Source organism: Gopherus evgoodei, chromosome 1, assembly GCF_007399415.2.
Source record: "Gopherus evgoodei ecotype Sinaloan lineage chromosome 1, rGopEvg1_v1.p, whole genome shotgun sequence".
Taxonomy (NCBI): Eukaryota; Metazoa; Chordata; order Testudines; family Testudinidae; genus Gopherus; species Gopherus evgoodei.
The window spans coordinates 221,287,270-221,312,748 of NC_044322.1; the positions used below are offsets into that span (position 1 = coordinate 221,287,270).

General features: G+C 42.0%; 1 protein-coding gene across 5 annotated transcripts; it reads left to right on the plus strand.

Annotated features, from left to right (window-relative positions):
- The first annotated feature begins 9,964 nt into the window (after positions 1–9,964).
- On the plus strand, positions 9,965–23,105 carry LOC115636747 (C-type lectin domain family 5 member A-like). 5 transcript variants are annotated; one of them, XM_030537211.1, is made up of 6 exons: positions 9,965–10,032; positions 12,692–12,789; positions 20,602–20,670; positions 20,792–20,928; positions 21,689–21,798; positions 22,967–23,105. In XM_030537211.1, exons 2-6 carry the CDS (start codon positions 12,711–12,713, stop codon positions 23,079–23,081), a joined length of 510 nt encoding a protein of 169 aa, XP_030393071.1. In that variant the 5' UTR covers positions 9,965–10,032; positions 12,692–12,710; the 3' UTR covers positions 23,082–23,105. The 5 variants fall into 5 exon arrangements, with proteins under 5 accessions (XP_030393071.1, XP_030393091.1, XP_030393101.1 ...); XM_030537231.1 differs by having other exon boundaries at positions 9,980–10,050; XM_030537241.1 differs by having other exon boundaries at positions 9,989–10,037.
- Positions 23,106–25,479: the final 2,374 nt, after the last annotated feature.

Below are 25,479 nucleotides of genomic sequence, written 5' to 3' on the forward strand. Positions count from 1 at the left end.
TAATTGTTTCATGCAGTGGTGGGAAGAGGCAAATCATAGGTGGACAAAATCAAAACTGGCCTCTCTCAATTATTCAAATAAGTTAAAAGCTTTATTAAAAGCCTCCTCTCCCACCACTAGACCGAGCGCTCCTCTTTACCCCACTCTCCAAACCCCGGATCGATCCAACCCCCTTCATACTCTCATCTCATTGTAAAAATGACCAAAAAGCCCCTTGTTCTGTTCCCCTTTGTTGTCTGCCTCAAAAACTGATTCTTTAGTGTTCCACTACCAATTCAGCAAGGAGGGTGGGCTCCTCAACTAGCCCCCACCCTTCCTGGTCCCTTTCCTTGAACACTTCTTTCAAAATTGTAAAGTGACCACAATAGCACTCACAAACGGTTCATTGGAGGAAGAAAAAAAAAAAAAAAAGCAGGATCGGGCCCAGAAAAGCAGGCAAGCAACAGATAAAGAAACTGAAAAACAGGTTGAAAGCCCTAAGGGAATAGTGTTAGAAGTAAGAAAAGCAGTAAGTGCAGGCATGAACCCCTGGAACAATACCTAAAATGGTGAAATCTGAGGTGATAAAGGTGTCATTTTGGGACATAAACAAGTAATTTAAGTAAAAAGAGTGAAAAGTTAACTCTACAGAGGCTGGAGAGAATTAAGCAGTTAAACTTTGTGAAAATGTTAAAAAAGGACCATGTTAAAGAGAGAGAATTCTTGGTTTCTTTGCAGCCATTCTGAAGGGAAATGGGCCCCTTTCCAGAAGAGTGCCTGTAAATAATCCATATATATATACAGCTATGTAAAAACAAAACAGTGTAAAGAAATGTTAAGGAAAAGAAAATGTGTATGTATCTATGTCTGTGAAAATATGTAAAGTTCTAAGAATCTAAACCAGCACATCTGGTTTGTAAAACTCCTGTTTTGTAGATATGATAAATTGATTTTGTTTTTTTTGTTTTTAATGCCACTACAAATTCATTTGACTCTAATTCAAAGTTGCAAAACTGACAGACCTTTTTGCAAGACACAGGCAATTAGTGTTGTTTGGCTTTGGGATTTAGCATTTAACCCTTAAGGTGTAACTGCATTCTTTACAAAAATTAAAATGTTTTAAATAAAGACTAAGTCATGGCTGCAATAGGGCAGTCAAAATCAGGAGAATAGGTAGAGATTCTGGAGTCTTTTTGTTTGTTTGGTTTGGTTTTTTTGTAACAATAGCAGATAAGAGCTGTAATGAAAGAATAAGAAATTAACAGTGACCCTCTGAAGCAACAGCAGAGGTGAGGTGCACAAAAAAAAAAAGAAAAAAAAAAGAAGCAATGTTAAAAACACTGAGCCTTAAAATGGCTCTGTGTAATCAGACTGTCACTTTGATAAGGATACATGAAAACTCTGTAAGAACAAAAGAAACAGTTACACCTTATGTAAAAATTGATATGGCTAATGTTTTTGAAAAGTTATAGTATAGAAAGAATGTGCATTTTCCCTGGGACATGTGCAGTGTATATTGTAGAAAGGTGAAAACTGCCAGCACAAAAGCAGCTGCAAATAAAGAACATACCTGGTCAGCAAACAAATTGCCTACATAAAAGGCATGGTATAACAAAATACCTTTAATAGATTTGATGCTAATGTTATTGTTAATATTAAACATTAAAATAATGTTAATGTTAGTAAGTACCCCTGTAACAACTTGTAGTGTGTATGATTTTTGGAAAGATCCTTTAAAGTAATATGGTAATAATGCTTCTCAGCTATTACCTGTGAATAAACTTAAAGCTTAACACAGCAGGAAAAACATTAAAAACTTGGTCTGCTATATAAAAGGAAAAACTTGAGGTACACCACCTCATGAATTTAATAACTAAACAGTGAAATAACTTCCGCATAACCCTTAAAAAGTAGAACCCATTAAAACCTGGCCTGCCTATAGAACAAAAAACCACAAGAAAATAAGGGGGTAATTCCTCTGTTTTGCCTGCAGTCAGGAAGGGTATTTGTAAAAGAATGGAATCTTTAAGCAATAATCAATGCCACCCCAAAAGGGGTAGAAAAATGTTCTTTTTGTCTTTCAGATAATCCAAAGTACTGTATAATGGACTATGTGTATGTGTTAATTCTTGGGGAAAAGTGTTTAAAAAGTGTTAGCAACTTACCAGAAGACAAATGTAAATGTAATGTAAGTACTGTGTTTACCAATAATCACATTTACTATTTGCCACAACAACAACAACACGAAAAGAGTCTCAGCTTACTGTAAGCACTGATTTAGTTGAGTTCTCTATCAATCTTAGCATTGAATGGCAAACAGTTACCAATCATCTGTTAAAAGGTAAAAAGGTAACATAGTTCCTAGTAAAAAAAATGTGGAAAACTGGACCATTCATATTATACACGCAAATGGGGACATGTTAAGAATTGCCACTACAGAAAAACATCATAGCTTACCATTGGTAATATTTTCTGGATGGTTTCCCACAACTACTGGCATACTAATGTTACTAGCCCTAATTGTGTTTTTGGTTTTAAATTGTATGTGTGTAATTGAAATGTTTACAATGTGCTGGTGGATTAAACAAATGTGTGCAAAGCTAAAGCCACAGGCCCAAATCATCTCCCAGTATTTTCTATTACATGGACTAAATAAGAAGTGACACTGGCGATTAATAATCTTAGTGTCAAAAGGGGGATATGTAGGAGCAGAATTTTTAGGATTTTATAATGTCCCATAAGAATTACAGTATAATTTGATTTCATCCTGCTAGCCACCTTTTTTAAATACCAGAAAGAAATAACCCTCTGGGACTATAAAATTCTGTTTTCCCATATGCATTACAAATTGGGCCCTCTCTAACTCTTTGTTTTAAGATTTAGGTAGTAAGAGACAGGATTCCCTACTGTGTCTATGTTAAATAAATTAAAGAAACATTGAAGGCCTGGGTCTCAATGTAAATTTTCTTAGTTATCAATTGTAAAACTTAGCAAGGTTTAATTTGCAATGCTTTTTTTGTTCTATATAAAATACTACTGTTTGTATTCTCAATCTATTTGTGTAAATGAGGAATGTATGCATCAGGAAAAAATAAGGTGTAAAGGCCATTGTTACAGCCAGAGTCAAGGGACGGCTGTTAAACTGTCTGGCATCTCAGAGTGGATACATGCTTCGCAGTGTAAGAATGCACAGACCCCAGTGAACCAATCATCACCTCAGGACCACGCAGAGTCAATTTTTTGACTCCAGAAGAAAATGTACAGGAACAGCCTGCAATACCTTACAATCTACGCTCTCGTAATGGTTGCCAGAAGCAGATGACTACATAAAACAAGGCCCAAGAAGAAGCAGTAGTAAGCCTAGCGCCTGCTGCCTGGTGAACATAAAACTGTGACTGCAGTTCCCTCAGTTAAGGTTGTCAGAACCAGAAGGGCCCTGCCTCCAACATGCACCTCTGGTGGTGCCTGTTCTTCAGCTGCTGGTGTCTTAAGGTCTGGAAAGTCCACAATGAAAATTCTTTTATCCAGCAGCAAGTGTAAATAGCTCAGACCCTTATTATTTCTAAATGCTGGGTCTGCAGACACATCCCAGCCCACTCTCAAACTGGTGTTCCTGTCCTGGCTATCCCACTCAATTCCCCAGACCTCACTGGAGGACCTTGTCTGTTTAACACAATATAAAACAGTAACAACACCTGGGAAGAGGCTATTGGCAGTTCCTTTACCCCACTTGGGGGAGCAATACACCAGGCAAAAAAGGCTCCTAAGTAGTTAAATAATGGCAAATAAAACCAAAGAAAGTTTAAAAGCCCTGGCCAAAGAAAAAGGGGCGATCGGACAGGTGGCCCTCCAGAACCGTCAGGCATTGGACATAGTGCTGGCAGCCAAAGGAGGGACCTGTGCTCTCACTAAAAAACAATGTTGTGTGTTTATACAATACCAATAAGGTAATAGATCGCTATAGCCACTTAGAACAAATCACATATCTTCCCAATGAAAAGTCGAGTTCTTTATGAAAGTGGCTAAGTAACCTGTTCAATTTCTCTGGCATAGAAAACTGGTTGTTTCAGGAAGCCCTAACTATCCTGTTTAAAATCTTAGTAATTTTTGTATGCTTTCAGTTAATCTCCTGTTGTATACAAAATTGTGTCACCCAGATAACTGCCCCAAAACAAAGTGCTAATATAATAATTTTAAATATCGCTAATAAACTAAAAAATAAGGAACGGTTAATTTGTGGAACTCAGTAAGGGTTGGTCATGGCGTACGCCTGACCAAAAGGAGGGATTGTGAAAGTAGAATGAATTATATAGTAAGAATAGAAAGGATTAAAGAAATGCTGTCTGTACCTTTAAGCAAAACTGTTGGAATGCTGCAATCCAGGTGTCAGGAATACAGACATTAACATAGAACAATTGCACCGTTTAAGAGCAATTGGTGAAGTATTAGCCTTAGATCGATAACAGTTAGTAAGGAAATAGAATATGCATGCTGTGCCCCAGGTGAATTTTCCTGTTTTGCTTTCTTTGTCCCTTTGTCTAATTCCCGCTTTTTTATCTGTATAAATAAGACTGTTTGGGCCTTGCATGGCCACTAACATATTCTGAATGTTATTGGCGGAGCGCTGCGCTAATAAACAGAGTGGTCTGACAAATTGTGAGTCCTGATTCTAACTTTGACACCTTTCAGGGTAGTTCCTTGTCCTCTACCCTCCCAGCAAATGTTATGAACAGTGACAACTTTCTCTGGCTTCTATTTACATATACACTGAAGCTGGCGGGGTTCTAACAGCCAAAATGTCCATTGACTCCCTAACCCCATCCAAATGTTGAGTGTTTATTCCAGGAGCACTAACAGCAAATCGGCTAGGCATATGGGGTGGTCTAATCTCGCAGCAGCTACGTCAAATCCGTCTGTAGCTAACAGAAATAAACGCAAACACTCCCTTGTATCTGAAGAGATGTTTAGTTTTACCCTTGGTAAACTACAAGACTAAAGGGAAAGATGGTGGTGCCAAAAATAAGAGTGCAACATGAAACACCTGGCAATTTGCTGACCAGCTCTATCTTAGCAAGCAAGGCTTTCTGTTTAGCCCACCTTTCTCTTAGCTGATCCCTATTTGCTAGGTCTCTGGTCCCTTGACCATACGCTGGACTTTGGGTCTGGAAAAGAGCTGTGCCCCAGGTAAATTTTACATTTTTGCTCTTTTTGTCCCTTTGTTTAGTTCGCACTCTTTTATCTGTATAAATAAGATAGTTTGTGTCTTGCATGGGGCTCACATTATTTGGGTGTTATTAGCAGAGCGCTGTGCTAATAAAACAGAGTGGTCTGACAAACTGTGAGTCCTGAGTCTAACTTTGACAATTTGGAGGTTCCACCGAGATGGCAAACCTCACAAACGGTTCATTGGAAAAAGCAGGATCGGTCCCAGACAAGTAGGTAATCAACAGATAAAGAAACTGAAAAACAGGTTGGAAGCCCTGGAAGGGCCTAGTGTCAGGTGTAAGAAAAGCAGTAAGTGCAGGCCTGAACCCCTGGAGCAATACTTAAAATAGTTAAATTTGAGTTCATGAAGGTGTCATTTTGGTAGATAAACAAGTGATTTAAGGGAAGAGTAAAAAGTTAACGCTACAGAGGATGGAGAGAATTAAGCAGTTAAACTTTGTGAAAATGGACCATGTTAAAGAGAGAGAATTCTTGGTTTCTTTGCAGCCATCCTGAAGGAAAAATGGGCCCCTTTCCAGAAGAGTGCCTGTAAATAACCCAAATATATGTACAGCTAGGTAAAAACAAAGCAGTGTAAAGGAATGTTAAGGAAAAGAAAATGTGTATGTATCTATTTGTCTGTGGAAATATGTAAAGTTCTAAGAATCTAAACCAGCACATCTGGTTTGTAAAACTCCTGTTTTGTAGGTGTAAGATAAATTGGTTTTGTTTTTGTTTTTTAATGCCACTAAAAATTCATTTGACTCTTGAATTCAAAGTTGCAAAACTGACAGACCTTTTTGCAAGACACAGGTAATTAGTGCTGTTTGGCTTTGGGATTCAAGTTACTCCTTAAGGGTTAAATGCTAATTCTTTACAAAATTTAAAATGTTTTTAAATAAAGACCAAGTCATAGCTGCAATACAGCAGTCAAAATCAGGAGAATAGGGAGAGATTCTGGAGTCTTTTTGGTTGGTTGTTTTTTGTTTTTTTTTGTAACAATAGCAGATAAGAGCTGTATTGTAAGAATAAGAAATTAACAGTGCCCCTCTGAAGCAACAGCAGAGGTGAGGTGCACAAAACAAAAAGAAGCAATGTTAAAAACACTGAGCCTTAAAATGGCTCCGTGTAATCAGACTGTCACTTTCATAAGGGTACATGAAAACTCTGTAAAAACAAAAGAAACAGTACACCTTATGTAAAAATTGATATGACTAATGTTTTAAAAATTATAGTATAGAAGGAATGTGCATTTTCCCTAGGACATGTCCAGTGTCTATTGTAGTAACGAGTAAAAGAAATACAAATGAAACATGCTACTGAATTAAAATCCTATTAGGGCTCCAAAAAGAGCCGCAAAGACTGTGTTTTCTTTTTCAGATCTCTGTGTGCTTTGTAAGCAGGAGTTGAAAGTGGAAAGAAATCAGCTCTGGTGGAAGTTGATTGTGTCCCTTTTAAGATAGAGTCTCTGAGTTCTGCTGATGGCTTTGACTCCAAAAGCCAAGCCTATGTTGATGCAAATTACCTAACTGATAAAGAAAGCACAAAAGAAGCTGCAAATAAAGGACATACCTGGTCAGCAAACAAGCTGCCTAAATAAAAGGCATGGTATAACAAGATATCTTTAATAGAGTGGACGCTAATGTTGTTGTTAAAATTAAACACTGAAATAAATGTAATGTTAGTAAGTACCCCTGTAACAATGTATACTGTGTATGATTTTTTGAAAAAAATCCTTTAAGGTAATATGGTAATGCTGCCTCTCAGCTATTACCTGTGAATAAACTTAAAGCTTATGAAGGGTATGGTTGTGTTTATTTTAGATAAAATGTGGTTTGCAGGGTGCTTATGCATAGGGAAGCATGCTGTGGCTCACCAGCCTCGGAACATTCTGGAGAAGGCCACGGGGAGGGGTGTGAGCTCAGCATGTGGACTGGAGCTCTATGAGCATGTGATAAACAAACCCATATATGGGTTAGAGGTTCATGATATGTAAGTTGTTATATAACGTGTTATATGAGCACCATGTGCTACAAAGTAGCAAGGGGAGGGGCTCCTTGCTGGAGGGACTCTGCCTGATTCTTGGTACCAGGAGCTCTCTTTGTGCACATGTTGAATAAAGCTTTGTTGAATTGAATTGAATCGCATTGGATCGAAGCCCCATGATTTCTACCCAGCATCAGACTCACTGGGAACCACCTAATCCCAACACTTAACACAGCAGGAAAAACATTACAAACTTGGTCTGCGATATAAGAGGAAAAGCTGAGGTACACCACCTCATGGATTTAAAGACTAAACAGTGGGATAATTTCCCCATAACCCTTAACAAGTAGAAGCCATTAAAACCTGGCCTGCCTATAGAACAAAAAAACACAGGAAAATATGGGGGTCAGTCCTCTCTTTTGCCTGCAATCAGCAAAGGTATTTGTAAAAGAAAGGAATCTTTTAAGCAATAATCAATGCCACCCCGAAAGGGGTTGGAAAATGTTATTTTTGTCTTTCAGAAAATCAGAAAAAGCTAACGCCAGCTACAGAACAACCTATTACAAAAACAAATGAAAGTTTAAAAAACCCAACTGCGATAGCTATAGAATGTAGTGAAACGCAGATATTACCCAAAACATCTTATGTTCTAAATATCAGAAAATATTAAGGTTTTGATTCATCTGTTAAAACAAAGGAAAAGATCATTGTTTAATACCTAGCAGTATAAATGAATGCAATATATCTCCATTAGGGTGGGACCAAATTTGTTAAGTAAATAAAGTGTTGTTAAAATCGCACACCAACAGGCTCTGGGCTATGGAAAGTTAGCCCACTCCCCAGATTGCACCTGGGATCCTTCTGGCTACCCTGGACCTCGAACCAGTGGGCTGGGGAGGGAGGGAAACTATTGGACACTAGAGGTTGTACCAAGTAAACTCTTCAAAAGTGGGTATGCTTATCCATGCCTATTGCTCCAAAGCCCTGTAGTAAAGACATTTCACTAGACTTCTGTATGAGAAATAAAATTAATGATTAGACCAAAATATTGTATAATGGGCGATCTGTGTGTGTTAATTCTTAAAAAGAAGTGTTTTAAAGAATGAAAGTGTTAGCAACCCACCAGTAGACAAATGTACATGTAATGTAAGTACTGTGTTTACCAATAATCACATTTTCTATTTGCCACCACCAAAAAGTCTCAGCCTACTGTGAGCAGTGATTTAGCTGAGTTCTCTATCAGTCTTGGCATAGAATGGCAAACAGTTACCAATCATCTGTTAAAAGGTAAAAAGTTAACATAGTTCATATTATACACGCAAATGGGGACATGTTAAGAATTGCAACTGCAGAAAGACATAACGGCTTACCAACAGTATAACATATTTTCTGGATGGTCTCCCACAACTACTGGCTTACTAATGTTACTACCTCTAATTCTTTTTTGGTTTTAAATTTGTATGTGTTTAATTAAAATGTTTGGAATATGCTGTTGGATAAAACAAATGTATGCAAAGCTAGAGCCACAGGCCCAAATCACCTCCTAGTATTTTCTATTACGTTAACTAAGTAAGAAGTGACACTGGCAATTAATAATCTTAGTGTCAAAAGGGAGCTATGTAGGAGCAGGATTTTATAATGTCTCATAAGAATTAATGTTTCTACCTGTACTCGGGAGGTGCGAGGGACAGTAGAGTGCTCCTGGAGACAAAGGGGAGAAGACCATTATAGGATTTTTCTGTAGGTCCTTCAGCAGGGGAGGCTTAACTTTGGACCCTATCGTTATGGGTATACCTTGCAGGTGGAATTGCATGTTTGCCTGAAATCTTTATCACCTATGTAGAAAACTATTTAAAATCAATACTCTCTTTCTCTCTCTATATATATCCCATAGCTTATCTCAAATAGAGAACAGAAGGATGTTGCAACGGTAAGGTTGTGTCAGCTGCCTAAATTGCAGTAAATGATGAAGCAATGCATGGGACTGGGAAACTGTTTGGCTCCTTTATGTGGCCCTTTGTCGTTTTTGGACTTTATGTTAACGAGCAACTTTACTGATATTTAATGATGTTTTCTGTATGCAGGTGCTTGTCTGATCCGATAGCTAGCTAGCTAGACTAGCTGTAGAAATGTTTGGTAAAGCGGTCAGAAAAATAGGGGCACTTACAATGGAAATGCTTAAAAATATATTATTTAAAGCTCTCAATTTTTGAACTAGAATTTATTCTTCACTAAATAAGTTGAATCAAACTGAAGATATTCGATAAGTTTATTAAAGAATGTCTGAAAAGGTAAGTAAAGAAAAAACAGAAAAGATAGTTAGCTATCTAGACAGACAGATAGATAGATGACAGTGTCACAGACTAAGGGAAGTCAGGCCGTGCACCCCTCTTCCTGGGCCTCTCAGTGAATCTCAGCCAGCCAGTAAAACAGCAAGTTTATTGCACAACAGTCTACAGCAGAGCCTGTAGCCACAACCAGGACCCCTCAATCAAGTGCTTCTGGGGCTTCAGGAAGCTTAGTTTCCAGCTAGGGATTCCCTAAATTCCTCCCACCCAGCCCAAAACCGAAACGGAACTAACTCCCTCCAGCAGGCTCTCTTCTTGGGTCCAGCTTCCCAGGCAAAGGTGTCGACACCCTACTCCCTGCCTGGCTCAAGTGACTGCCTCAGGTCCTGTCCTTCACCTAATGTCATCCCCGGCTCTCCCATCCCCCACATAGTCCCTACTGCATCACAGAGAGATAAATAGATTTTCTTCCTTTTTCACTTCTGCCCAACAGTTTCTGTCTGCACCCTGGAGGTGAAAGCAGAAGCAGAGTGCTCCTGGAGAGAAAGAGGAGAAGAATATTGCAGGACTTTCTGTAGGGTATACTTTGCCGGTAGAATTGCATGTTTGCCTGAAATCTTTATCACCTATGTAGAAAACTATTTAAAATCAATACTCTCTTTCTCTCTATATATATCCCATAGCTAATCTCGAATAGAGAACAGAAGGATGTTGCAACGGTAAGGTTGTGTCAGCCGCCTATATTGCAGTAAATGATGAAGCAATGCATGGGACGGGGAAACTGTTTGGATCCTTTATGTGGTCCTTTGTCATTTTTGGACTTTATGTTAATGAGCAACTGTACTGGTATTTAGTGATGTTTTATGTATGCAGGTGCTTGTCTGATCCGATAGCTAGACGTGCAGGTGAATGAGCCCCTGATGGTGTGGCTAATGTGATTAGGTCCTATGATGGTGTCACTTGAATAGATATGTGGACAGAGCTGGCATCGGGCTTTGTTGCAAGAATAGGTTCCTGGCTTAGTGTTTATGTTGCATGATGTGCGGTTGCTGGCGAGTATTTGCTTCAGGTTGGGAGGCTGTCTGTATGCGAGGACTGGCCTGTCTCTCAAGATCTGTGAGAGTGAGGGATCATCTTTTAGGATAGGTTGTAGACCTCTGATGATGCGCTAGACAGGTTTTAAATGGGGGCTCCAGGTGACGGGTAGTGGTGTTTGTTATTTTCTTTGTTGGGCCTGTTCTGTAGTAGGTGGCTCTGGGTTCTCTTCTGGCTCTGTCAATCTGTTTTTTCCTTCAGCAGGTGAGTACTGTAGTTTTAAGAATGCTTGATAGAGATCTTGTAGATGTTTATCTCTGTCTGAGGGATTGGAGCAAATATGGTTGTATATTAGAGCTTGGCTGTAGTCAATGGATCATGTGGCATGTCCTGGATGGAAGCTGGAGGCATGTAGGTAAGTAGAGCTGTCAGTGGGTTTCCGGTATAGGGTGGTGTCTATGTGGTTTCTTAAAACTACAGTACTCACTTGCTGAAGTGAAAAAACAGATTGACAGAGCCAGAAGAGTACCTAGAAACCACCTACTACAGGAAAGGCCCAACAAATATTGTAGTTTTAACAACCACATAAACACATCTACCGACGTGATATATCCATCATGTGCCAGCAATGCCCCTCTGCCATTTACATTGACCAAATCGGACAGTCTCTACACAAAAGAATAAATGGACACAAATCTGACATCAGGAATCATAACATTCAAAAACCAGTGGGAGAACACTTCAACCTCTCTAACCCCTCAGTGACAGACTTGAAGATGGCAATTTTGCAACAGAAAAACTTCAAAAACAGACTCCAAAGAGAGACTGCTGAACTCGAATTAATATGCAAATTAGATACAATTAACTTAGATTTAAACAGAGACTGGGAATGATTGGGTCATTACACTAATTGAATCTATTTCCCTATGTTAAGTTGTCCTCAGACCTTCTGTGGGTCATCTCAATTATCACTTCAAAGTTTTTTTTTTCTCCTGCTGATGATAGCTTATGTCAATTGATTGGACTCTTCCAGTTGGTATGCATACTTCCACCTTTTCAAGTTCTCTGTCTGTGTATCTCCGGTCTGTGTGTTCCATTCTATGCGTCCAAAGAAGTGAGCGGTAGCCCATGAAAGCGTATGCTGAAATAAATTTGTTAGTCTCTAAGGTGCCACAAGTACTCCTGTTCTTTTTGCGGATACAGACTAACACAGCTGCTACTCTGAAACCTGAGTTAGTAGTGTTGTTATAGTCAGGTTTGGTCCAGGATATTGGAGAGACAAGGTGAGTGAGGTAATATCTTTTATTGGACCAACTTCCGCTGGTGAGAGAGACAAGCTTATGAGCTACACAGAGCTCTTAAGAATCTGAGGTTAGATGCCCTCAAAAGTGGAGTTGTTAATATAGGAAGCAAATAGTTCACTAGAGATCTCCATTTGAATGTCAACTGATACCATCTATTAATTTACCATAGTATGTCAGTTATTGTAGTTATTTCCAATTCTAAGTCCACCACCATTGTTGGCAAGTATTGGTTTTATAATGGTGACTGAAATTACTGTATGAGGTAATCGTTTTCATAGAATCTAAATTCATCAATCTTGGGGAGACTTGATTTCAGTTGTGATCCGTTCTATTATTGCATACTACTTTGGCAATGCCGCTATGCCCGCAGGTGCTTCCTACCTAATAATCAGTTGAATGTTAGAATCTTCTTCCATGGACAGTAGTTTGTTATCCAGACAGCAGCTAAACAGATAGCTTTGTCCAACTGGAAGAAGGAATGAAGGGAGTAATTGAAAATAAAACACTTTAAAAGCAGCAAAGAATCCTGTGGCGCCTTATAGACTAACAGAGGTTTTGGAGCATGAGCTTTCGTGGGTGAATACCCACTTCGTCAGATGCATGTATTCACCCACGAAAGCTCATGCTCCAAAATGTCTGTTAGTCTATAAGGTGCCACAGGATTCTTTGCTGCTTTTACAGATCCAGACTAACATGGCTACTCCTCTGATACTTTATTAGTACAAACTTTACTAGTAAATGATGACAGCCATTCTATTTCATGACAAGCTGCCATAGATCCCTGTGTGCTCAGATATCATGGAGATGAGTGCAGACTAAAAACTTCATGTTGATCCCAGGAGGCAATGGAGAACAGTTGCAAAGTGGTAAATTGTGTCATTTTAAACTTTTCAGGGCTAAAATTCAGAATAACATGAACTCACAGCTGGTGATTCCTGGCTTGATCATCTTGGCCATTAAACTTGTCGGAATGTCCCTGTTCATTGTATATTGTGAGTATCAAACAGTATTTGTTATTTCTCAAGTGGAATTTACATTCTCTGGGATCTTTGTAATTAAATCTCACTGCCTCAGGCAAGGCCCATATAAATCCCACTGGGTGGCATTCAACAAGATTATCCATACCACCGTTACTGCCTTTGTCATCTCCAGGTTGGACAACTGTGCATTGGATTATGCTTGAAAACAACTCAAATCCTTCAGCTAGAGCAGAACTTGTTTACCTGTCTAAATGACAGACTGATGTGAACACATAATACCTGTGTTCTGTACCTTACGCAGTTTTCCCTTCCTCGCTCAGCTGCAATTCAAGTGGACGGGACTTCGCTATCTCAGATATCTCTTCTTCCCATATACCTTTAAATGCTCTTGTTGTCTGCCTCCATGATTGAACTCTAGGAGGGGAGGGAGGTGGCATTTTAATGGAGGGCTCTGAGTGCTAGTACTAGTACTTTTTACTATTGCTCATATTCTTCAATTTTTAACAGAGTGCAAGACACATCTGGCCAATCTGTCCTTTAGCCTCCAAATGAGTTTTGCCAATAGTGTGAAGATGAAAGAGAGTCAGCTGCTATATGGTTCTTGTGACCATATTTTGTAATTGGTATTGATTATTTACATTTTTATACCTACCTGGAGAGAGTCCCAGACAAAACATTTTGGTAAAATGTAGTTGTAGCCAAGAAAAAAAATCCGTAACTTAAGGAAACATGTAAGATAACATCATGGTTCTCAAAATCGAAATATTTAAGAGCCAGGAAATTCAAGAGAATATTAAAATTTAAAAATTGTTTGAAAGTATAGGAACTGACCATTAAGATCTCCTGAGCAACCTTAACTCTGCCCCTCTGAGCCTCACCTAGCTCAGCCACCATTCCAGTGACAATTATATTCAACAATAGAGGGCAAATTGACAGTTTTGATATTAGTATTGCATAGGGCATAGAGGCCACATCAGGGATCAGGGCCCATTGTGCCAGGTATGTCAAATATACAGCAAAAAAAATGCTTCCCATAAGAGCTAGCAACCTAAGTATAAGACAAGAGCTATCAGATGGCTACAACAAATAGATGTGGAGGGGGAGCACAAAGCAACAGTGAGATGTCTATGACCATGTGAGTGGCACTGAGGTGCATACAGTGACTTGTGTGTAATTTGGCATATTAACTGAGGTGCCACCTGGCTGCTGTTTGTGTTTGTATTTCATAATAACTAAATCCTGTCTAATAGTCAAAGGAAGAAGTTTGCTGGAAGGTGCAACTTCCTAGCATCAACTTTGTAGCTTACACAATTCATACAGAAAAGACATCCTGACCTATACAGAGGAGATCAGTTTACCAATAATATACCCATACAGGGATGGTAGAAATGTGCGGGCTGCCCTCTTGGATGACACACTGAGACTGAATCAGGGATCTCCATTATTAAAAGCACAAGTTGCTACAGCTTGAGCTAAAAAGTCAACTTCCTGTAGCTGGTGGCTGTAACACTCACATCCTCTGTGGATTAGTTCACAGAGGTTCCTGTAACACACACTGACCAGTGGATTACAAAAGTGCTTCCTAATATTGTCTGATATGTGTATCTATTTATCTATCTATCTATCTATACTTGAGAGGTGCTGCCCTTTGTTGGGGAATGTTCCCTTCCTTGAAAAGGGATGGGCATGCTTTGCACACACATAGTTCTTGGTCTCTGTTCCCCTTAGGTATCTAGGGACTGATCAGAATATAGAAAAGCAGCAACTGTATGGACTGGCTTTGGATACAGGGGATCTGTTTGTCATGTGTATTTCCCCCATTTGTATTTATTCTGCGAAAAGTCTTTCTGTACTCTTACTTCTCTATAGGCCAAATTGACAAATTACACCCCCACCAACTCCAGAGACACAGCCATTGCATGAATGGAAAGAAAGGGGAATGGTTGTCTCAGAAGTGACTAATCTGGCAGGTTCATATTCACTTTGTTGCACAACACTGCCACAGCCAGTTTCCTGTTTTACTATGAACTGACAATTTCCTAAGGGGTCCATAGCTACCAAAGGAAATGGCTTATGTATGTCTATGGCAAGTGGGAGAGAAAGAAAGGACTGGAGTTTGCAAGCATCTCCATCTAAACCAGTGGAGATGCGTAGTGAATGGCCATCATGTGCTGTCTGCTGATGAACAAAAGTTCCACTGCCAATGAGAATCCAGTTGTATAACATGTTTAGAGAACTATAATTATCCCCAAATCTACATGCATCCCCAAGTATGGATTAGGTTGTCCTTTCCCCAAAGCCATTCACGGTTGCTTCCATGATTGTGATGTGAATTTCGTGCTTTGTGGAAACTATAGCATGTGAGACAGGAGCTGAGCCACACATCTTGTAACAGAAGAGCATGATAGCTAGGCAGTCACCTTAATATGTGCCTTTGTCTGTGCGTGTCCTTTTACTTAATTTGACTGTTTGTGCCTCTTGTGCTGAGTTTGCACCTGAACCCATGATTGTTTTGGCTGTACATGTGCCTGCATCACTTCCCATGCTCATAACTCCACCTAAACTTGTTGTCTGTATCGCTGCTTGTGTCCTTGACCTCTGCTTGCTCTCTTTTTGCCTAAATCTCTGCATGGGTCGGATCATTTATCATTTGATGCTATTTCTTAGAATGTCAGAGATGTATTACTCCCTCCCCTGAATGCTATATTTTCCCACTGTATTCTTTGCCATCCTAAGGCCTAAGGACATGCTCCAGTGTCTTGGGAATGAGAGGCAATGATGAACTCTTGCTGAGATCCTTGGTGTTCCCAAATGCAGTATTAGTAATAATAAAGTAAAACAAGAAATGCACAACCATTCAAAAATGTATCACCCCAGGTGCACTTCATATTGAGTATTATAGATCATTTCCCAGAGATCAACAGCTAGTCTTGTGTTCAGTTCCACAGATCTTCCCCACTCTGGTTTCTCAGAGGATGCTCAATTCCACAACTGAGGGGAACAGACCAGATAATGTTCAGGCAGTGAGATTCTGGGATTTGCTGTGAAATTCTCTGGGGGCAAAAGGGGATTTATCTTGGTTTGCATTCCTGATTCCCTATCACTGATGTCCACTTCTGCAAAGTACCACATTGGCTGAGGTATTTGCCCAGAGAGATACTAATATTTGCATTTGCGTCCCAGCTGGGGTAGGGGTCTGCAGAGATGGGATTGTCCCTCACTCATCATAGTGGATGGGAAATGGTTAGCAGCATCCATCTGGGATATGAGGTCTCTCCTGTCTGCCCCTGTGTCCTGAACCTTGTGTGCTACAGGTATACCTGTGCTTCTTATGCCTGGATTTGTGTTTGTGCTTTCCTTGGAGCCCTTCCCTGCACTTCTGGACTATTATTATGTCATTGGTCCAAAGCAGTGACAGTCTTCTGGCTATTCACCATTTTTTGCAGGTCAGGGTTCAATGGAGAGTCCTCTGCTGCCATTCCCAATAATCCCAGCAACCATAATAATGAAATAAAACCTATCCTTGCTTTGGTTATGTCCAGACCTTCCTAACCTCTAATTTATGGACTCTGTGTGTGTGTTCTGGGTTTTGGGGATAATGATGGGTGCAGCAAAGAGGGAAATCTCAACCTTTTCAATTTTGCACTGTAGATCAGGAAGCTCATTTTGATAGGTTGGATCACAGAAACCCCCTTGGGAACTGCCATCTGATGCGCTGAGATTATCTCTGAGCCTGTTTTCCCTGGCAGCTGGGGACTTCAGTGCCCAGCCTGGTTGTGCCAGACATGCTAGCCTGCTACAAACACAGACTCAGGTCTGAACCACATCCCCCACAAGCTGCAGGCTTAACTGAAAACATCTTAAGAAGTGTTCCTGTCTCCAACACTCAGATACCCAACTCCAAATGGGGTCCAAACCCCAAATAAATCTGTTTTACCCTGTATAAAGTTTATACAGGGTAAACTCATAAATTGTTCACCCTCTATAACACTGATAGAGAGATATGTACAACTGCCCCCACCCCCTGGTATTAATACATACTCTGGTTAATTAATAAGTAAAAAGTGATTTTATTAAATACAAAAAGTAGGATTTAAGTGGTTCCAAGTAATATCAGAGAACAAAGTGAATTACCTAACAAAATAAAATAAAACATGCAAATCTAAGCCTAATACAGTAAGAAAGTGATTACAGATGAAATCTCACCCTCAGAGATGTTCCAGTAAGCTTCTTTTACAGACTAGCCTCCTTCTAGTCTGGGTCCAGCAATCACTTACACCTCTGTGGTTACTGTCCTTTGTTCCAGTTTCTTTCATGTATTTTTTGGGAGCGGAGAGGCCATCTCTTGTGTGAGCTGAAGACAAAATGGAGGGATCTCCAAGGACTTTACATAGTTTCTCTCTTCTGAGTGGAACCGTCCCTCTCCCCCTGTGTAGAATTACAGCTGCAAAATGGAGTTTGGGAGTCACATGGACAATCACAGGTCCATGCATGACTCAGAACTTTACAGGCCAAACCACATAGCCAGGAAAGCTCAGATATGGATTGGCTTCTATCAAAGTCTATTGTCAGCTTAAGTATTTCTTGACTGGACACTTATTGAGTGTTTTCTCAAGAACCTGACTAAATGCTTCACTGAGGCTAGTATAAATCAAACAAATACACATCCAATATTCATAATTTCAAATACAAAAATGATACGTATATACAAATAGGATGAATATATGCAGAAGAACATAACCTTTGCAAAGATATGTTACATAGCATATCTGACATAAAGCATATTCCAGTTATGTCATATTTATGAGTAAGCATATTTCTATAAAGCATTATGGGGTACAATGTCACACTCATCTCCTACAACTTCTTTTTTCCTGGCCTTCCTGATCCCCATCACAATCCACCTCCAGACTAGTGCATCTAGACCACTGCTGATAAAATCTTTTCCCCTCACCCATCATGCAGACCATGTCCCTCCTCTTTCTGAATTATTCCACTTTCTGTTCTCTTACCGTCCATAGCAAAAACATGCTTGTCGTCCTCCCCTTCTAGGCTCTGCACAGTCATGCTTTCATTGTCTACCATTCTTCCCCTCGCTCTCTTGGATCCATCGAAGAATCCAACCTTACTGCTAACATCATCCTCTCTCAGGCCTGGTCCACACTACGCTGTTAAACCGATTTTAACAGTGTTAAATTGATTTAACGCTGCACCCGTCCACACTACACTGCTCTTTATATCGATTTAAAGGGCTCTTTAAATCAATTTCTGTACTCCTACAAAACGAGAGGAGTAATGCTAAAATCGATATTACTATATCGATTTAGGGTTAGTGCGGACGCAAATCGACATTATTGGCCTCATTCTTTTACAGTAGCTACCTAGAGTGCACCGCTCCAGAAATTGACACTAGCCTCGGACCACGGATGCACACCACTGAATTAATGTGCCTAGTGTGGACGCGCACAATCGACTTTATAATATCTGTTTTATAAAATCAGTTTAAGCTAATTCGAATTTATCCTGTAGTGTAGACGTACCCTCAGGCTTTTTTTCATGCCCTCTATCCAGGGTGGCCCAGGCTGCTTAGAATGCTGAACATGTTCTGACCTGTTTGGTAAATGGTCTATCTTTTTGCTTGTCTAGACATAACTTTTAATGTGGCTGTGTTCAACCAAGACAAACTGACCATTTATCAGACAGGGGATGAGGTTAGAGAGGTCTGTGTAAGGGAAGACTCAGGCTGGGGATGGTCTCCAGGCATGGGGCAGTTTTTTACTGGAAAGAAGGCATAGTGTTTTGGCTACCCATGCCTGGGGACCATTCCCTGTCCCAGAATGCCAGCAGCTGTTGTCTCTTTCATAGCAGCTTGGTCTAGGTCAGGACTTAAGGTGACCCTACTCAGCCCAGACTGTGGGTACGTCTACACTACAGGATAAATTTGAATTAGCTTAAACCGATTTTATAAAATAGATATTATAAAGTCGATTGTGCGCATCCACACTAGGCACATTAATTCGGTGGTGTGCATCCATGGTCCGAGGCTAGCGTCGATTTCTGGAGCGGTGCACTGTGGGTAGCTACTGTAAAAGAATGAGGCCAATAATGTCGATTTGCGTCCATACTAACCCTAAATTGATATAGTAATATCGATTTTAGCATTACTCCTCTCGTTTTGTAGGAGTACAGAAATCGATTTACAGAGCCCTTTAAATCGATATAAAGAGCAGTGTAGTGTGGACGGGTGCAGCGTTAAATCGATTTAACGCTGTTAAAATTGGTTTAACAGCGTATTGTGGACCAGGCTTGAGTCAGCTAGTCAATCCATAAGCAACAGAGCCACAAACTCTATCTGTGTCCCAGCAGCCCCAACAAATAAACTCCTTTATATCCATTACAGTTAATTCCTGTCTCTTCTCTGCAGTGGGGAACATTGTCACTTACTAGGGTGACCAGACAGCAAATGTGAAAAAGCGGAACAGGGGGAGGGGGTAATAGGAACCTATATAAGAAAAAGACCCGAACAATCAGGACTGTCCCTATAAAATCAGGACATCTGGTCACCCTATCACCTACCCTCTGGTCTTTCAAATAGTTCCTCAAAACTCACTTCTTCCCTGAAGCACGAGCCCACATAAGTAAAATGCTCTCATCCACCCCATAATTACCAAATAAACAAAAACCCACCCCGATAAAATCTTCCTGTGGATCTCCCAATGTATGTGTTGTGCTGCCCATCTGTTTAGGTCACAAGATTCCAGGACAAGAACAGTCTCTCTTGACATGTCTCATAGGGCAGTGTTTTTCAAAGTTTGGGTCACAACCCTGTACTGGGTCATGGCATATCAGGCACTGGGTCACTCTGGTCAGCACCGCTGACTGGGACGTTAGAAGTCCTGTCGGCAATGCTGCTCAGCTAAGGCAGGCTAGTCCCTACCTGTTCTAACACCGTGCTGCACCCCAGAAGTGGCCAGCAGTGGGTCTGGCTCCTAGGAAGGGGGCTATGAGGGTCCACATGCTGCCCTCATCGTAGGCAACAGTTCCACACACCCATCGGGGGGCGATGCCTGCAGGCGACCGCTGTGCAGAGCCACTTGCATACCTCTGCCTAGGAGCCGGACCTGCTGCTGGCCACTTCCAGGGCGCAGCATGGTCCATGATGCCAGGACAGGCAGGAATCCTTTCTCTGCATTTTGGCTGTGCCACTGACTGTGAGCTGCCAGAGGCAAGTCTTTGCCCCAAGCCCGCACCCTAATCCCCTGCCCCAGCCCTAATTCCCCCCCAAACCCAGAACCCCTTCCTGCACCTCAAACCCTTCATCCCCAGCCTCAACCCAGAGTTTGCACCCCCATCCCAGAGCCCTGAACACCTCCCACACCCCAATCCCCTGCCCCAGCCCTGAGCTCCCCCTAAACCTGAAGCCCTTCCTGAACCCCAAACCCCTCACTGCCAGCCCCACCCCAGATCCTGCATCCCCAGCCCAGAGCCCTGACCCCCTCCTGCACCTCAACCCCCTGCTCCAGCCCAGAGCCCCCTCTCATACTGTGAACCCCTCATTCCTGGCCCTACCCTGCAGCCCTTACCCCTACAACTCAACCCTCTGCCCCAGCCCTGAGCCCCTTGTGCACCTCAAACCCCTCATCCCCAGCTCCTTTGGGTCATGGGCATCAACAATTTTCTTCAACTGGGTCCCCAGGAAAAAAGTTTGAAAATCACTGTCATAGGGCATCTGGCACTTAATAAATCAAGAAGAGCAAATGCCGCCTAAGCATTTATTGCCAAATTTATTTTTATAGCCAAAAGATATCAGAGGTGTGTGTTTAGTTTCACAGATCTTCTCCACTGAAGACGCAACAGAGAACTCTTGGTCTTCAACCAGCAGTGGAAGAACAGGTAAGATCAGTGCATTGAGAGTTTGATGTTTGCTGTAAACTGTGATTGAGAGAGAAGAGTTCTTTTCCTGCCAATTAAATGTTGGTATTTTCCTCTTTCTTTGCATGTGCCCCTCCTACAGACTGCCCGATACGGTGGACTTTTCAAAGGGGAAAATGCTACTTCTTTTCTGTTCAGGAAAAGACTTGGAATGCCAGTCAAAGAGCATGTTCTGAAGCAAACTCTAGTTTAGTGATCATCAACAGCAAAGAGGAACTGGTGAGAGTTATTGTAGAAAGAGCATATAAACCATGAACTCTGCTTCAAAGAACTTCCCAGCCTGTCTTCTCCATCTCTGAGTTCCCCATGCAAGTTTCCTATGTGCACTCTTCCAAGTTCTCCCTTTCTCTCCTTAGCTACACCCTACTTTAATACCAATTCAGGGGCTCGGCTGCCTTTGTGCAGGCCGAGATTCATTACCTGCTTCTCTGCTAGCTAACTGAAGACACTCACTCCAGGATTTATGATGCACCACGATGCACAGTGTGCTAGCATGCATACAGAGAGGCAGGGTCCAGCAATACGACAGTCAGGCCCCCTGTGTACTACATGACAGATGTCAAAGTACTTGGCAGGGAGATGGAGTGGGGAGAGATCGGGGAGAGGCATAAAGCCACAGTGGGCATACTAATATGTGGCCAGATATCCCGCCATAGGAATGTGCTGTAATGGCATTTAATAGGCTCCTATTATGAGCCATTGGCAAATCTGTTAGATATAAAGCCCTGTGAGAGCGTTGTCCTACAGAGAGTCTCTGATGGGGGATGGGACCTAATAGGCTTTGTGTTGGGTTTGCAGCAGGCTGCTAGGGATCACTTGGTCAAGTTTGGTTTGTCTAGACTAGGAAAACAGTTTTTGGCTAAACTGGACAAACCCAGAAAATCACCCCTACTGGCAGCCCAAATAGATGCTAATGCTATTGAATTGTCTCTGGCCACAGGTAAGAATTCTCAGAACTCACTGTATGCTTCCTTTGCAGGAGTTTCTCCATAGTAACACAAAAGCTGAAGATTACTTCATTGGCTTGTCAGTTAGAGGAGCTGAAGGTAGATGGAAATGGATTGACAACACAGAGCTTAACACAGACATGTACGTTCATTCTGTATCCAAGTGTCAGATACATCAGAGGAAATAATTGCCACAGGTGTATTGTGGAGAAAGGGAACTGTACACAGGCTAGGATTTTCCTGTGCCTACAATAGGGAGAACACAGGCAGAATAGATGCTAAGGTTAAAAAGCTACTCTTGGGGGCATTCTGCGCCAAAAATAAAAAATTCTATGCATGATTTCTTAAAATTCTGCAGATTTTACTTGTCAAAATAACACTATATAATCACGCCAGTTTTACTTATTTGGTAATTTATTTCAAAATACCTGTCAGCAAGTATGTCTGTAACAATACAGACACACACAAAAATTCCCTCATGAATAGAGTTAAAGAAACCCCTATGACAACCCAATTCCTGTTTCTCTGCCCCTTGCCTCCCCCTCAGAGTCCAGGTGGGGGGAGGGGGGCAGACACCCACAACCCCTCTCTCACAGAGCCCAGCTTTGGGGCCTCCTCCCAGCCAATATACCCGAGCCCCCTTTCCCCCAGAACCCAGCCATGGGGTCCCCCATTCCAGATACCTACACTTCTTTCCCCCACCCAAATCCAGCCATTGGGTCCCCCCTTCCAGGTACCCACACTTCCTCCCCCTAAGAGTCCACCCAAAGGGCCATCACTTACCCAGGTACCCACAAGCCCTCCTCCCCCAGAACCCAGCCTCTCCACCAGCCACAACTCCAGCCCTGGCCCCAACTGTGGCCCCGCTCCTGGCTCTGGTCATGGCCCCAGCTTGCAGCTCTGGCTCAGGCCCCGCTCCTGGACACAGCTCTGGTCATAGCCCTGGCTGTGACTCCCAGGGACTGTGGACAGATTTTTCCGTTACCTGGGGGGGGGGAAGAAAAAAATTGGGCACCACTGCTCTGGAGAGTGAGAATCTCCCAGGCTATTCTGTAGAACCAGATAAAGAACTCATTGTATTTATGTGTGCATCAGAGAGAGAGAGTTGAAAAACTGAGTGTGTGAGTGTCAGAAATGTGGGGATTGAAGGAGGTGACAATATGAAGTGGCTTCCATCACTCATCAGGAAACTTCTGACTAGAAGGTGAAATATCCTTAGTCTGTCTTTGGAGTTATTGCATAAACTTTGGATAATTCAGAATAATAGGAGTGAATGCCCTGATTCTCATTTCTTTTTCATCTCCACACAGATTTATGAAACGTTTGAATAGTGACACCTCTGCTTGTGTTGTAATCGGATTAACTGTCGTGGGTACTATATCTTGTTCTGTACCAAACCGGTGGATCTGTGAAAAGAAAGCATAACAGCTCCCTTGGACAGAGGAAGACTCTGGGGCTGTCACACACAGGCTAACTGGAACTTGGGTGGCACTGTTTAGTGGTTAGAACAAGCCATTCGGAGTCAGGAGACAGGTTTTCTTCTATACTGTATCGGCTGAAAGGCCTTGGCATAGTTACTTTGGCTTTTGTGCCTCAGTTTTCCCATCTCTAGAAAAAGAATAATAGTATCCACTTTTGCAAAGTATACCCTTGAGCTCCTCAGATGACATGCACTCAGGGCCGGCGCTTGCATTTAGGCGGCTTAGGCAATCGCCTAGGGTGCCAACATGATTAGGGGGCAGCATTTTGCCGGAGGGGGCGGCAGGCAGCTCCGGTGGAGCTGCCACAGTGGTGCCTGCAGAGAGTCCGCTGGTCCGCGGCTGTGGTCGACCTCCTGCAGGCACGACTGCGGCAGCTCCACCGGAGCCACGGGAGCAGCTGACTGTCCGTAGGCAGGACTGTGGAGCTGGGGGACCAGCGCGTGGGGCGACAAAATGGCCGTGCACCTAGGGCGCTCAAACCCCTAGAGCCGGTCCTGCATGCACTATGGTGATGCCATGTACTGATGTTAATGCCCATATAATGCTGTATTCACACAAACTTAAGTAAATCACTCCCATATAAAATTGCATAGAGGCTAATTCTCTGTCTTACACACATATGCAGTCAGGGACAAACTTACCACTGACATAAGCAGGTGCAATTCTATTAACTTCATAATAAAATGCAGAGAATCCTTGAATTAAAATAAGCATGACAGATAAAAAGTGGAGGCTGAAGAAGACAAAAGTGGTGTTGGAAATGACAATGGTTAAAAACACTGTTATGTAGAAAGGTTTGGGGGTAGAGCAAGACCTGTGCACCTGGAAGACCCTGTTCAGACCAAGGACATTAGAATCCTTGGAACTGTTGAGAACAACACAACTGGAGGCCCTTTTTAAAAGCAATATAGCAGCTCAGCTATATTTAGCACTTTGATAGAGCTTTATGGGCCTGATTCTCTGCTCACTTTCACAGGAATAACTTTATTAATGTCTTTGGAGTTACACCCATTCAAAATCAACCTGGCACCAGGAGTAAAATCTTGAGCCCCCACTGGAATCAATAGCAAAACTCTCACTGACTTCAATAAGGTGAGGATTTCACTCCTAATCGTGTGAGAAACGCACAAACATTAGCTAATTAAAGAGAACACAGTTTCCTGTAGGTTGAACACTGTTGTTACTGATCACCACAATGAAACACATGGAAGGTACACCACAAAGGGAAGTACAACGCTTGACACACTTCCTATGATGTATAAAACGGAAGATTTTAAATAGCAGCAGCTGTGGTGAGACGCTAAGATCGTATTATAGCTGGCACGAATTGTTAATGTTTCTGGACTTAAGCCTTGTGATGCAACAGGGAAGTAAAAAAATTGTAAAAAAAAAAAATGCAGTGTTGTTATAGCCATGTCAGTCTCAGGCTATTAGAGAGACAATGTGGGTGAGATAGTATCTTATTTTATTGGACCAACTTCTGTTGGTGACAACCTGAAGAAGAGCTCTGCTTAAGCTTGAAAGCTTATATCTCTCACCAACAGAAGTTGGTCCAGTAAAAGATATTACCTTATTATAAAGAAGAGTTTTTTTTGACAGAGTATTTCCATCTCAGGCTGTTGCAGGCAAAACTAAAACATTTATCCTGAAATAAACCACCTTGTTTTGGGGGTAAATTCAGCAGTGCAACTGCTGGAGATAATCATTGAGACTGTGAGGTGAAGGCTCCCAATCCATACTTTTGGAGAACTAAACCATAGTTATATTCAAGACTACCCTAAAAGGCTACTCTCTCTTTTAAGGGATGACATCAAAGTATTCCTCAGTTGTATTAAATACAGCTCAGCTCCACTTCTACTAAAAGACCCCCTCAATTAAGCAACCAAATGTCAGTTTCTTCAGTGGTTACTTAAGATGGGTTTCACTATATATTTCATATACCCAGGGCCGGCACTTCCATTGAGGAGAACTAGGCAATCTCCTAGGGCGCCAGAATTTTCAGGAGGTGGCATTTTGCCAGGGGGGGCAGCAGGTGGCTCCGGTGGACCTGCCGCAGTCGTGCCTGCGAAGGGTTCGTTGGTCCGGGGCTCCAGTGGAGCTGCCCCAGGCATGCCTGCGGACGGTCCACTGGTCCTGTGCAGCTCCGGTGGACCTCCCGCACGCACGGCTGCAGCAGCTCCAATGGAGCCGTGGACCAACAGACTCTCCGCAGAAATGGCTGCGGCAGCTCCACTGGAGCCGTGGGAGCGGCGCGCGGGGCGGCGAAATGGCCGTGCGCCTAGAGTGCGAAAAACTTTAGTGCCGGTCCTGCATATACTCAGATTCTTGGTACAATTTGTGCT